Source organism: Octopus bimaculoides, chromosome 8, assembly GCF_046866305.1.
Source record: "Octopus bimaculoides isolate indiv1 chromosome 8, ASM4686630v1, whole genome shotgun sequence".
Lineage (NCBI taxonomy): Eukaryota > Metazoa > Mollusca > Cephalopoda > Octopoda > Octopodidae > Octopus > Octopus bimaculoides.
In genome coordinates this window covers 87,929,048-87,942,147 of record NC_142935.1, presented here as the reverse complement: position 1 = coordinate 87,942,147, position 13,100 = coordinate 87,929,048, and the positions used below count along the sequence as shown (strand labels likewise).

Here is a 13,100-nt window from a genome sequence, read left to right as displayed (position 1 = left end):
CCAGTACTGCATTTCTGGCAAAGAGACAAGCAGTGGGGAAAACACATCTGATTAAAAAGTGAGCACACCTGCTCACTGTCCATTTACAAAGATAATTTACACATCTTTGTAAATACCACATCTTCAGTGCATGTCTGTGCATCACCAACCAAGACATACTGAGCACTCTACACAGAAAGTGTTGAAAGTAAATGAACAGCCTGACCAATGGAATACAACCTTTCCATAAGAAGTGAAAACAGCAGACACTTTTATTTCATTAGACAAAAACTAGGGCAAGGAATAAAGGTCAGCAAAGTAATAATAACAAAGGTAATGTACATATTTGCCACCTCTGTAAAACTTTTCAAGAATAGCTATGGAATTAGATTTTTCAGTCTTATTTTGTTAATATATTTAGCAAAGATTAAATTAATGAAATCTGAAGTCATTCACTGACACCATATTTTAGAAGTGATGAGTTAATCTCCAGAATTGGGTTTTAGTATGTAGTGACGCCTTAAATAGCAGACAACATTTCCGGAAAGCTTATCCACGCATGCGCAGGGACTGGTTCCGGAGGGAATACAGGAAGAGTCTCGTGCGCATGCGTGGTCATTCGACACCCAAGCTTCGCGCGGTTTTTCATTCTCTTTCTCGGCCGGCTGGCGATGAGCCTGGACGTCATCAAGCAGCCTCTCTCCAACATTCCAACTCTGGAGACAGCTCTCTCCAACATTCCAACTCTGGAGCTAGACAAATAACCACTCAACATCATTGACGGCGTCTCAGCAACCAAAGGGCGAAGTGCTGCCTATTTCCTCTGTAAATAAATATTGTTGTGTTCATAGTTCAGAATCTGCGTTCCGTTGTTTCTTCAAGAAATTTAATGTACGGAAGCGGGTATACACCTAATGGTGTATAACCACTTTCCTACAAGTATGTTAGACATTAGAAGATATCATACAAGAGTTCAAAGAGACTAATGATTCTATCTGCAAAACAGTTCATAAAACTGGTAAAATATGATAAGCTGTGAAGAAAGGTAGGGATTTCTTTTTTCAACGTTACAAGCTGAATGACTGATATGAAGGAAAATGATGGGGAAGAAGTGGCTTGGATAAAAATGTTATAGATATAACAATGCTCTAAGAGGCAACATCAAAAGCTTTTTTCCTCAATAAAAGTATCAGTATGAATAAAGACTCTTACCTTGCGAAGCTACATATGCTTTTTCTCTTTTATAACCCTAAAATATGAAAAAGAAGAAAGATTAAATTTTCCAAATAATCTTCAAAATACAATAGACCAAAAGTAATCTCTATTGAGATACAATGGCTGTGAGGGTTTGGTACTGGACTAATGACCTTGAACAAATAGTCAACTAGGTAATAAATACATGAGGATTATCTGAAGTGGAAACAACAACAATATAGTCAAAGACTTACATCAAGATATGAAGCATTAACATAATCAGAATAGGGATCTCCTGGGACCAAGTCTAGGTGAACTCGTGAATGGTCATCTGTTACAATAGATAAATATATTCAGGTAAGTTTGTATTCATACATGCAAAACAATGATTATTTCATATAATGCAATACAAAAAGTACTTTCAAAAGACTCTTTCTCTAAAGAATGTACATGAATGTGTGTGTGTGTGAGAGAGAGAGAGAGAGAAAGAGAAAGAGAGAGAGAGAGAGAAAGAGAGAGAGAGAGATATGACAATATATCAGCATATATTGTGTGGAAGCAGGGACTACAATCGAAGGGCCTTAGAGTCAACCTGGCTAAAACCAAAGTCCTAATAAGTAGGAAGGTAGACAAAACACAAACCCCTTCAGGTAGATGGCCCTGCTCGATCTGTAGAAAAGGTGTAGGTAGAAACTCTATAAGATGTACCCAGTGTAAGCTATGGGCACATAAGAGGTGCAGCAATATCAAAGGAAGGCTAACTAGGAAGATAGTTTTTGTATGTGGCAGATGCTCAGGAGCAATAAACACTGAAAATGTGCAGAGAACAACTTCTGTCTCAATCCAGGGAGAAAAACTAGAAGTAGTTGATAGCTTCCGTTACCTAGGTGAGCAAGTCAGTAGTGGGGGAGGGTGCGCTGAAAGTGTAGCTGCTAGAATAAGAATAGCCTGGGCAAAGTTCAGAGAGCTCTTACCTCTGCTGGTGACAAAGGGCCTCTCGCTCAGAGTAAAAGGCAGACTGTATGATGCATGTGTACGAACAGCCATGCTACATGGCAGTGAAACATGGACCGTGACTGCTGAGGACATGTGTAAGCTAACAAGGAATGAAGCCAGTATGCTTTGATGGATGTGTAATGTCAGTGTGCATACTCGACAGAGTGTAAGTACCTTGAGAGAAAAGTTGGACCTAAGAAGCATCAGTTGTGGTGTGCAAGAGAGACGATTGCACTGGTATGGTCATTTGGCGAGAATGGAGGGTACGCATAAGTGGGCTGGCTACACCCCTGGTAAAGGCCATGGGTTATGGTCTCACTTGTCTTGCCGGGTCTTCTCACACACAGCATATTTCCAAAGGTCTCGGTCATTCTTTGTTCTTTTACAATACATTACTGCTATTATTGTAATAAGACAGCAGGGAAATGAAACACAACACAGTACTGTAGCTGGTGTAACAATAAAAGTTACTTACATGCAATAATGTCTTTATATCTATTTTTCTCTTTATTTTCTTCTCGTTGAGCTGTAGTACACATTGCTAATAGACCTTCCGGAAGTTGCTAGATGGATAAATAAATATATTAAAACATTAAAAATATATCAGTCATCAACATCATCATCGAAGAAAGGGAAAAAATCAAGCAAATCTTATGTATTTAAGATGGAAACATCTGCGTGATATTTCTAAGATGAAATTATTAGAATGGTATATGTCTCAGAAGAAAATAACCGTATGGGAAATCATGGTAAATCTAAGGTGGAATTATCAGTATGCTATATATCAAAGTATCCTGAGTAAAACATCAAACTGTAACCAGTGGTGAGGTTCCCGTTTAGGAGTTCAGGAGTTTTGGGGAGTACAGAGTTGCCATTTAGTCACCATTGTTCCCTGTTCAACTATGGCCAGGTGTGGTAGTACCTGTCAAGAGCTACCATTATGGGTCAAACAAGAGTCAGAAGACTCCAACGTAGATAAGCCACAAGCTATTCCTGCAGGCTGCTGCACCTGTGTCATATGTGTCACACAGGCCCAGCAATGTATGGGTATGACTTGATGTGATGTGGACCAGTCATCCTGTCTAAGTGTTAAACAGGCCCTGTACCCCAAGGATAAGCTCAAAAGATTAACAGAGTAAAATGTAAATAAATCAAGAAGGCAACAAGAAACCACTACTGTATCTTTCCCCAAAAATCTGAGTTTTCTGACTTTGGCATGAAAGTCCATAAGCACTAATACCTGTAAGCATGGCACACAAATGGGGAGAGAGGGCGAGATATCTAGGATGGAAATATGGATTATCTTAGACAGAATTATCAACATGGTGAGATAAAATTTTAATATTCATTTACAAATACCATGACAATATCTCCTAGTCACAGTTAGGTGAACTGTTATAGCTCTAAATATTGTACTGGAACTAAGTACATATATGCCACAAGATCTCCCAAAACTAGACATCAATATGTAAGCATTACCCAAACCTACCATCAAACGTACCGTGGAAGGTATAACAAATATAGAAATACAGAAGGATATTTTTTCTGAAGTTAATCAGTAAAAGACTAGATGGTAGTGTTAAACTGGACAGTGTGTCAAGCCTAACAGCTAAGGTAAAGTGAATTTAAAATGTTTTTACTTAGCAAAATAAGTTGTATTTTTGTATTTATTTTTACCTTGAATTCTTTCTTGAAACCAGAATTATTGTTGGCTTTGTTCGTCTGTATATAATTATAAAGATCTTCTATTTTAACTGGACTATTCATCTTCTTTGTATTTACATTCATGTATAATGGTTCATCTGTTTCTCCATTTTCAGATGGTTCAGGGGAAGAATGTGTTGTTGGTAATATATGTCGACCATTTTCTGCAGATATAAAAAGAGGAATAACAAAAATTATAATAAAATATTTTTGGCATAGAATAATTTTTTTTTTTTCCAATCAAAATATTTCAGATAGATATAAATATTATACAACAATATAATTCAGTTTGTGTGAAAAAAATGAGTCCTATAAACCATTGAGTAATAAAGGACAACATGTAAAGACAGAGTATTGAGAGGTGGGCTCAGAAAAGGTATCTTTATGTAATACATTGCTCTTTATTAAATTACACTCATAACACTATTTAAACTCAACCTCACAGCACTTGTCATTTATACAGTGCTACCACTACATCTCATGCAAGACTGAGAACATAGCTGTCACTGACACAGCTCAGCTAGTTTCTCAACAGATTACATGAGCAGATACACGTCATCATTAACAGCAACAGTAGCACTTCATAGTTGAAAAGTATCTCAATCATTTTGTAAGGATGATTCCAGAATACTCTGATGAGTGTTGCAATTAAGAGGGACAGGCTCTGTCAAGCTTGTTTATTGTATATGTCATACACAGCATAAAAACGAAGTCGGGGGGGGGGGGGAGTATTACTCAATGAGTTACAAGATTCACTTTGTTTCTCAAACTAGTTAAGGAAATTACTTTTCTGCTATAATTATATTCATTAATTACAATTATATTCATTAATTAAAATATTCACACTCCATCTGTAACAATGTGTCAACTTTTCATTTATGTCTCAAGTAAGATGAAAGTAACCCTAACAAATGTTAAATATATTTTTAATCCATATGGCATATAATTTACTTTATGTCAATAAACATTCACTTTGAACCATTGCCAGATTCTTGCTTTTATTGTTTTGTTGTTTTTAAATCAACATTTAATTCATTAATATCTATTTAATGAACTGAGACTTTCAATTGATTACATTTAATGAAATAATTTTAGAGAAACAGGGATATTACCAGTTTTCATTATGGAATTTAAACTATTAGCAAAACATGAATTCTGAAAAGAAAATATCATAGCAGACACAGATTCCTCTAAAAGTCAACTCAAAATAATTCCAAATCACAAATGATGTTAAAAAATACTATATTTCATCAGAAAACAAACTTTAATGGCCATTCAGTTAATTAATTTTCTTTCTTTTCTATACATATTTTTTTAAAGAATTAAAGAACTTAAACAGTTAGAGGATTTCTATTTCCTTTTAAACAATAGCTGTAAGATTACAGTGCTATAGTTATTGACCACATGGTTTAGACCTTACAACTACTATCACCACGACTAATACTATTTACAGCTATTGTGTTAAATGTCCCGATGAAAGAGACATAATTTTGCTCTCTTAGTTAGCCATGGTCAATAAATTAGGTTCTCACAGTTACCCTACTTTACAGTTCGTTAGGTAGTTAGCAGTAATAATTGTTGGCCGACTGAAGTAAATAAGATACGCTTTGTTAACAAAATATTTTGCTTCCTCCAAAACATGAACAATTCATGAAAAGTAGTCAAGTGTAGCCAGTAATACATGAAAGTTAAAATGAAGAAAGAATAATACATAAAAATATGTAAGACATTACTACTGTATGTAAATACTAAATTCAAGACCAATGACAAAATTAATCATTATCCTGATGCAGGGTCCCAGTTTTATTATCAATACTAACAACATTTTGATTGCTTTAAATCTGATTATGTCTTCCACAACAAACTGCATTGTTGCATACATAGGATTGGGTGTATTAAATAGTAAACTAACCAAAAGCATCCAGGTGGTAGTTAAAGCTGTAACTATTAACTCAATGATATGACATGTCTATCCTATCTCCATTCTATCAACACTACATCAATTAAACTGATCAGCTGTGCAACTTGATGTACGGTCGAGCCAACAAGATAGACTCTACAGCTTTCATTCCACCTACTAGAAAGATTAACAAAATTTTGCTACTCTCTTATAACAGAAGAAAACATTGGATAACGTAGTCCCAAATACAGTGTTTGATAAAAAAGCAAGTACAGGATGGTCACAGTTGGAACACCTAATTTCAGCTAAACAACAACTTCATGCACTAACCTCATTCTACAGACTGAGTGCAAAGCACATTTTCCAATACTTCCATCTTCTTTGATTTGCAACTCCCTTTCAGCCTATATTTTAGGACTTCTGTGGGCTTCTGCCACATTGCTCAACCAATGAGATCATCAGCAGCAATGTCTATTTTTCCATGCCTGCATGGCTCAAATGAAACTTGTTGAAACAAATGTTTTCTACAGCCAAACGCTCTTCCTGCCACCAACCTCAAGTATTTCCAAAAGCAAGGTAATAATCTTTCAAACTAGTCTATGCCCAGACAAGATTTTGTAGAAGATTGTAAACAAATGAAATCATTTGCATGTATGATGACTTTGTTTTCAATCAGTGTGCAAATGTCAAGATGAGAGGGAGATACAAACATGTGCACGCATGCATGCACTCATGCACACACACAAGTTTTTTTTATCAAAATCAAAACTGAGTATTTGTCTCATGACTCCAGTTTCATGTCATCTGATCTTCAGATAAGATCACAGTTGGGAGACAAACTCACAGTTTCAATAAAAAAAAGACATACCTCCAATAACATGTATTGAGCACTCCTTTCATATGTCTAACATAAGCTCACATACATATATACAAGCAAATTAGGCACGGTGATATACAAAAAATATTAAATACATTTATTCCGCTACCTGCTCAAGTTCAAATTTCTTGAGCAGTACGGAAAGTATTCTATACAGAGAATACCTGCCTTTAATCTGTGTGTGTGTGTGTGTGTGTATATATATATATATATATATATATATATATATATATATATATATATATATATGACAGGTTTCTTACGGCTTCCATCTATCAATTTCTCTCACAAAGCATTGGTCAGCTCAGGCTATCACAAAAGTCACCAACAAGATGGATACATTGGATAATGTAGTCCTAGATATTCTGTCAGGTAAATAATGTCTGAAATATCTTTGCTCACAGGTTTGCTGTATGAAAAACTGACCTGGGGCAAATCAACAACTTTATCCAATGTTGTATCAAGCTCTATTCCCACCAGATCAAATTCTTCCAGAAGCTGTTTGATATATATATATACTACCTAGATAATTTTCAGCAGTCTGAGAGTCATGAAGATGACTAAAAGAGGAAAGAGACAAAATCTGGCCACAGCATTGCTAGCTTATATCAAAATAAAAAATTACAAAATAAGGGAACTCATCTAAAGAAGCCAATGGGATGGTAAGAGTACTTACAAAGTTGGGGAATGTCAAGAGAAATAAACAAACAAAAGAAAATGAACATGTCAACAAATACAGGCTTAAAGAAACTACAATCATCCATGAAAAGTAATTGATTAATTAGACTACTAATCTGAACTGGAATTGTGGAATTTTGAATAGTATGATAGTTCAAAGTGTAAGTTCTGTCTCATTCATTACTGGCAAAATGTAGCTGAATAACAATTTACATTCAACTACAGCATAAATATATATATATGATGACCATCCTGTATTTTCTCTCTGTGCACAGAACCCAGGACCTGATTTTCCAATGTCTTTTAAAATGTTTAGTTGTGGTTGAGACAGACAGAACTGTCTACAACTGTTATTTCTTGCTGATTAAGTGACCATACAGAGGCACCCAAACTAGTTAGGTGTGTTTGTGAAAACTGAGATAAAATACATTACAATCTACAGTATACGTTCAGGAAAGAACTCTCTTAAGGGACATAACTCAGGTCAAATTTAAAATTGTACCAAGATATGCTTTGATGAAATTAGTACTAATCTTAGCACTGGGGTCAACATAATTGAAAGCAGAACCCCTTCATAGCTGCAATTCAACAACTGGTAGTTTTTGCTTGGATAGAGAAGGGTAGTGTCCATGATTGTTTCAGGGCCTCTGAAACTGGAAGGAGGAAAAGAGAGAGGAAGGTCTCCTCAAACTGGAGACCAGGTCTGAATGTTTACAACAAAGTGTTTTCATCAGGCAATAAAAGTGTAACAGCATTAATCTAGATAATACACAAGAGTGTGATTAGGTATCTTCTCAATTAACTCAGCTTAACACAGTAGACATACCTGCTAAGAACAAGGCAAGAGCTGCAAAACAGCTCTAGCAAATCAAACATATAAAATATTTGATTGATATTGCTTGGCTATCCTGTACATTTGCAATTAAATTGTACAGTAAAAAAGATGACATTGCATTTTCAACATTCTGTTTATAGTTGAAGAACTTGAAACCCTGTACAAATATTTTGCTGTATCTCTGGACCGGACAAAGAGTTTTACATAACCTCAGTTTATTTAGCTTTGGTGAATGTGAAGTTTACCTGCAATAGACTAGACATCTATCTAAAGAAGCGATTTGTTCTAGATCTGCTTTGCATAACAAAAAGCTAATTAAATAACAGTCCTATGGAACTAAAGTGGGTTTCACAAAACATTTATAATTAAAAGACAAGAACAAAATCGAACCTCAAATCAACATATCCAGAATATCAAATCTATTCCAAAATTATAGTTTCAAAGAAATTACATTCTATAAACTGCTAACAAGATATGTTCGCTGTTTGATTCATTAAATTCGACAATACATGTCAATATTTAATTAGATATTTAAACACTATAGACAAGAGGCAAAAACCACAAGAAAAAAAAGGTGAGATCGTTACCACTGAAATATAAAGTAATATTAAATATTTCATAATAAACATGTTAATACGTAGGGAAAAAAAAAAGGAAAAGAAAGAGTACAAAACGAGCTGTAGTAGATTCCAGACTAGAAATTCTACAGAAGGTTAACATAGATGAGATGGTAGCAGTGTGAGAAATGGTAAACATTCCAATAAATAATTGAGAAATGTCCATGCAAAAAAGTGTGAGGTCTAGAGCTAATAGCATCATGCTGCAAAGAATGCAATGCTGATGAAAAACAGAAATATATCGCTAACAACAGCAAAACAGGAATTGAAAATTAAATAAATATATATAAAGCAAAAATTTGATTCATATGCTAAATGTAAAAGGTAATTAAAGTCTAAGCTTGAACTAAAATGAACAAGATTTGTATAAGATTTTAAATTTAGTTTATACCAACAAATTAACAATAAGATAAATTATTTTCTATCTAGATTTTTCTATTTTGTAAAAAATAGTAACATTTTTTTTTTTTTTATCTAACTAGTTTCATTTAATTTTGGGTTGACATTGCAGTTATACACAAGCAAATTTGTACGGCTGATTTGAACTCAGGGCATAGCCAGAAGAAATGCCACTAAGCATTTTAGCCAACTCACTGCCCTCTTTGAAATGACAATAACAAGAATATCTTTATATAGCCATGATACTAGATGTATCAATAGACTGATATAATAATGGAAGCAGTGATAGATCCTAATATAACAATATCAACAACACTGACACTAATAAAATACAGGTCACAACGTCAATTATGTCCTGATTAACCAATAAAACTATAAGCATCACCTGTAATATATAAATTATAAGCCTAATTTCATAAAGTATGGTTATTTTTGTTGTTTATCTCAGTTCAATCCGGCTCCATTAACGGTGCTTGAAAAGTGATCAACCCATCATATTATTCCTCCAGACACTGTAATTAGGGCTACATTGTCCAAAATGTAAAATTCAATTATTTTCTCCTCACAGCCTTTCACCTAATAAATGACTAGGCTGAGATTAGTGAAGTAGACATATTTCCTTTTTTGTTTTTGACATTTAAATCTTATTCATTTTATATTTCATATGCATAGAGATTTCATTAGAGGCTAAATTAATTAACTTTCAGCAGAACAATAAAAAGTTATCTCTAAGCAATCCTACTCTACAAGACAGCTTAAAAGAAAACAGAAAACTTTCTCAAAATCAAATAACAATGTCAATATTATGTTTATTATATAGATGAAGACCATATTTAACCAATGCTAGAAATAGTTTGTTAATAATCAATGTCCATTTTCTAATGATGATGATGATAATGGCAGAGTTACTGGTGGAGAACAAAAATATTTGAAAGTAAGTTTGTTACAGAAATGTTGTGTTCTCTTTAAAAAAGAAAACTTTCATGAGAAAGATAGTACTGAGAGATCAAACTTGATCAAAATAGGGATTTAGTAAATTTAGTAAATTATGTGAGATATTACTGGTACAGTGGTGATGGGTTACTGACTGGTACATTTCAGCTCCTAATTCCAATAAGAAAGATATGAGAAATACTATCTATATAATAACATTGATATACCAATATAACTACGATTACACCATCAGTGACTGCCTGATAAAACAAAGGCACTAGTAAAAATTATCACAGCAAAATTACTATTTCAATATAACAATAACAACAAGATGATGGTAAGAAACAGTAATACTGAATCCCTGATATGACAACAATACAAGAAATAGTGTTAGCCTGATATGACAAAACAGTTCTCCAGTTATACATCTGTTAGCAGTTAACTGCTAGACTTGTCACAGTTACAATACTGTAACATGACATGAACAAGACACAAGTGTATGACAGAACTATTAATGAAAATATGCATATGAACTCAGTATGATGCACATATTTAATCCATGGCACCAAAACACAAGGAGATCATTTATAGAAATAACAATAAGCCACAAGTGTGACTGTGTCACTGAAAAGTTTGCTTCCCAACCATGTGGTTTCAAGTTCAGTCCCACTGCATGGCACCTTGGGCAAATGTCTTCTACTAAAGCCTTGAGTTGATCAAAGCCATGTGAGTGGATTTGATAGACAAAAACTGAAAGGAGGCTATCTTATATGTGCATATGTATGTATATCTGTGTGTGTATGTGCGTGCACACACACACACACACACACACACACACACACACTTGTGTCTCCTTATCTTGACATTATATAGTAGTTGTAAATGTGTGTCACTGTCATAAAAGCAGTGTTGTCCATTTCCAATATTCTGCAAAAACATGTCTGGTCATGGGGAAATATTTCCTTGCTTTGAAATAGGTGAGGGTTAGCAACAGAAAGAACATCCAGCCATAAAAACTTTGCCTCAACAAATTCTGTCCGACCCATGGAAAAGTGGACATAAAAATAATGATGACAGATGATAGAAACAATGAAGATAAAACCTTTCAAAATATAACTACCAATGCATGTAAAACACAGACAAGAACAGTCCTCATAATTAGAATTGTTAGGAAAAGAAGAGCATGGCACAAAGAAGACAATGAAAGACTGCCAAGTAAACCTTCCTTCTGTGAAGTTCAGCAAATAGCACTCTAATGAAGTTACTCTTCATCTGTGATACATGAATTTACTTTATGTTAAAGTGGCTGAATGGTCTTTTACCAGATTAGAGTATGTATAGATCGAAAACAGAAATATAATCATCATTTCTGACTTGGGTACAAGGCAATAAATTTTAGAGAAGTGATATAGTCAGACTGACTCCACAATTTCACTGTAATATTATTTTATTGATCTCCAGGAGAATGAAAGACAAATTCAGTGTTTACAAGATTTAAACTCAAAATTTAAGGAGATAACCTAAATGCTGTAAGGTCAGATATCCTATTGATTCTGCCAATCTATACTAATAGTCTCTTCTCAAGTCAAAGTAAATCCTTTCCTATGGGGTAAGAAAATGGGGCATGGTGTTACTAAAGAAATGATCACTTATCTGACAATAATAATTGTTTCAAATTTTGGCACAAGGTCAGTTACTTTAGGAAGCGGGTTAAGTCGATTGCATTAACTCCAGTACTCAACTAATACTTATTTTATTGACCCCAAAAAGAAGAAAAGCATAGTTAACCCCAATGAAATTTGAACTCAGAACATAAAGAGCCAAAAGAAATGTTGCTAAGTATTTTACACAATGTGCTAGCAAATTCTACCAGCTTGCCACCTTACAATAACAATAATATAATCTTTTCTATAGGCACTTGGCCTGAAACTATGGTGGAAGGGGGAAGTTGATTACATCAACCCCAGTGTCCAACTGGTACTTATATTATTAATACCAAAAGTGTGAAAGGCAAACTTGACCTCAGCAGCATTTGAACTTTGAATGTAAAGCCAGATGAAATGCTGCTAAGCATTTTGTTCAGAGCAGTAACAGTTTGGCTGGCTCTTCACAATAATAATATAATAATCCTTTCTACTAAAGGCACAAGACCTGAAATTTTGGGGGAGGGAACAAGTCAATTACATTAACCCCAGTGTTTCACTGGTACTTAATTTATTGGCCCTGACAGGATGGAAGGCAAAATCGACCTCGGTGGAATTTGAACTCAGAGTGTAAGGACAGATGAAATTCCTCTAAGCATTTTGCCAGCTCACCGCCTTCTAATAATATTAATAATAACTGCTTCTAACGAAGGTACATGACCTGAAATTTAGGGATAGGTGTTAATTAATTGCCTTGAACCAAGTGCTTCGGTGGTACTTTATATTATCAACTCTGAAAGGAATGTTGACTTCAACTGGATTTGAAAACTTGAAACATAAAGAGAAGGAAAGAAATTCAGTAAGGTCTGTTATCTGTTGCTCTAGCAATTCTACCTAATCACCCACTAATGATGATAATAATAGCAAGAACAACAAAAATGAAAAATGCAACTAAAACACAGTTTGATATGTTGAAAATAAAAATGAGACTTTGAAAACTGCACTTGCTTCAAAATTAAAAACAAAAAAAAAAAGACAAATTTGACATTGGCCAAAAAAAAAATTTATTTTTTGGAAAAAAAACCAAAACACGAACAAATTCATACAACTGCAAATCTTAACTGTCCAATAGAAGGGGAGCATTCAAAAGAAGCTTGCAGAAGCAGCAACAGCTGGGACAGCCAGATTATTGAAAATGAATGCAAAGTAGAAATAGCTTCTGTGTTAAAGGAGTAAAGAGAGAAAATTGATTTTAAATGCCAGACGTACATGCCAACCCAATTTATACAAAGAGTTTAAATATCATTTTTTTTTTCAGTATTTATATCTTTATTTCATTGTTTTT

The 13,100-nt window shown here is 34.2% G+C and overlaps 1 protein-coding gene across 2 annotated transcripts in view; it reads right to left on the bottom strand.

The window, feature by feature from the left end:
• Window positions 1-13,100, bottom strand: part of LOC106883169 (receptor-type tyrosine-protein phosphatase alpha) — a 206,493-nt gene that overhangs the window by 38,859 nt on the left and 154,534 nt on the right. For both annotated transcript variants that reach the window (XM_052970235.2, XM_052970236.2), the window contains exons 13-16: window positions 3,847-4,037; window positions 2,645-2,732; window positions 1,428-1,504; window positions 1,192-1,228 (exon numbers count right to left, since the gene is read on the bottom strand). In XM_052970235.2, coding sequence (XP_052826195.1) covers window positions 1,192-1,228; window positions 1,428-1,504; window positions 2,645-2,732; window positions 3,847-4,037 — 393 coding nt within the window. The remainder of the gene's footprint in view (window positions 1-1,191; window positions 1,229-1,427; window positions 1,505-2,644; window positions 2,733-3,846; window positions 4,038-13,100) is intronic.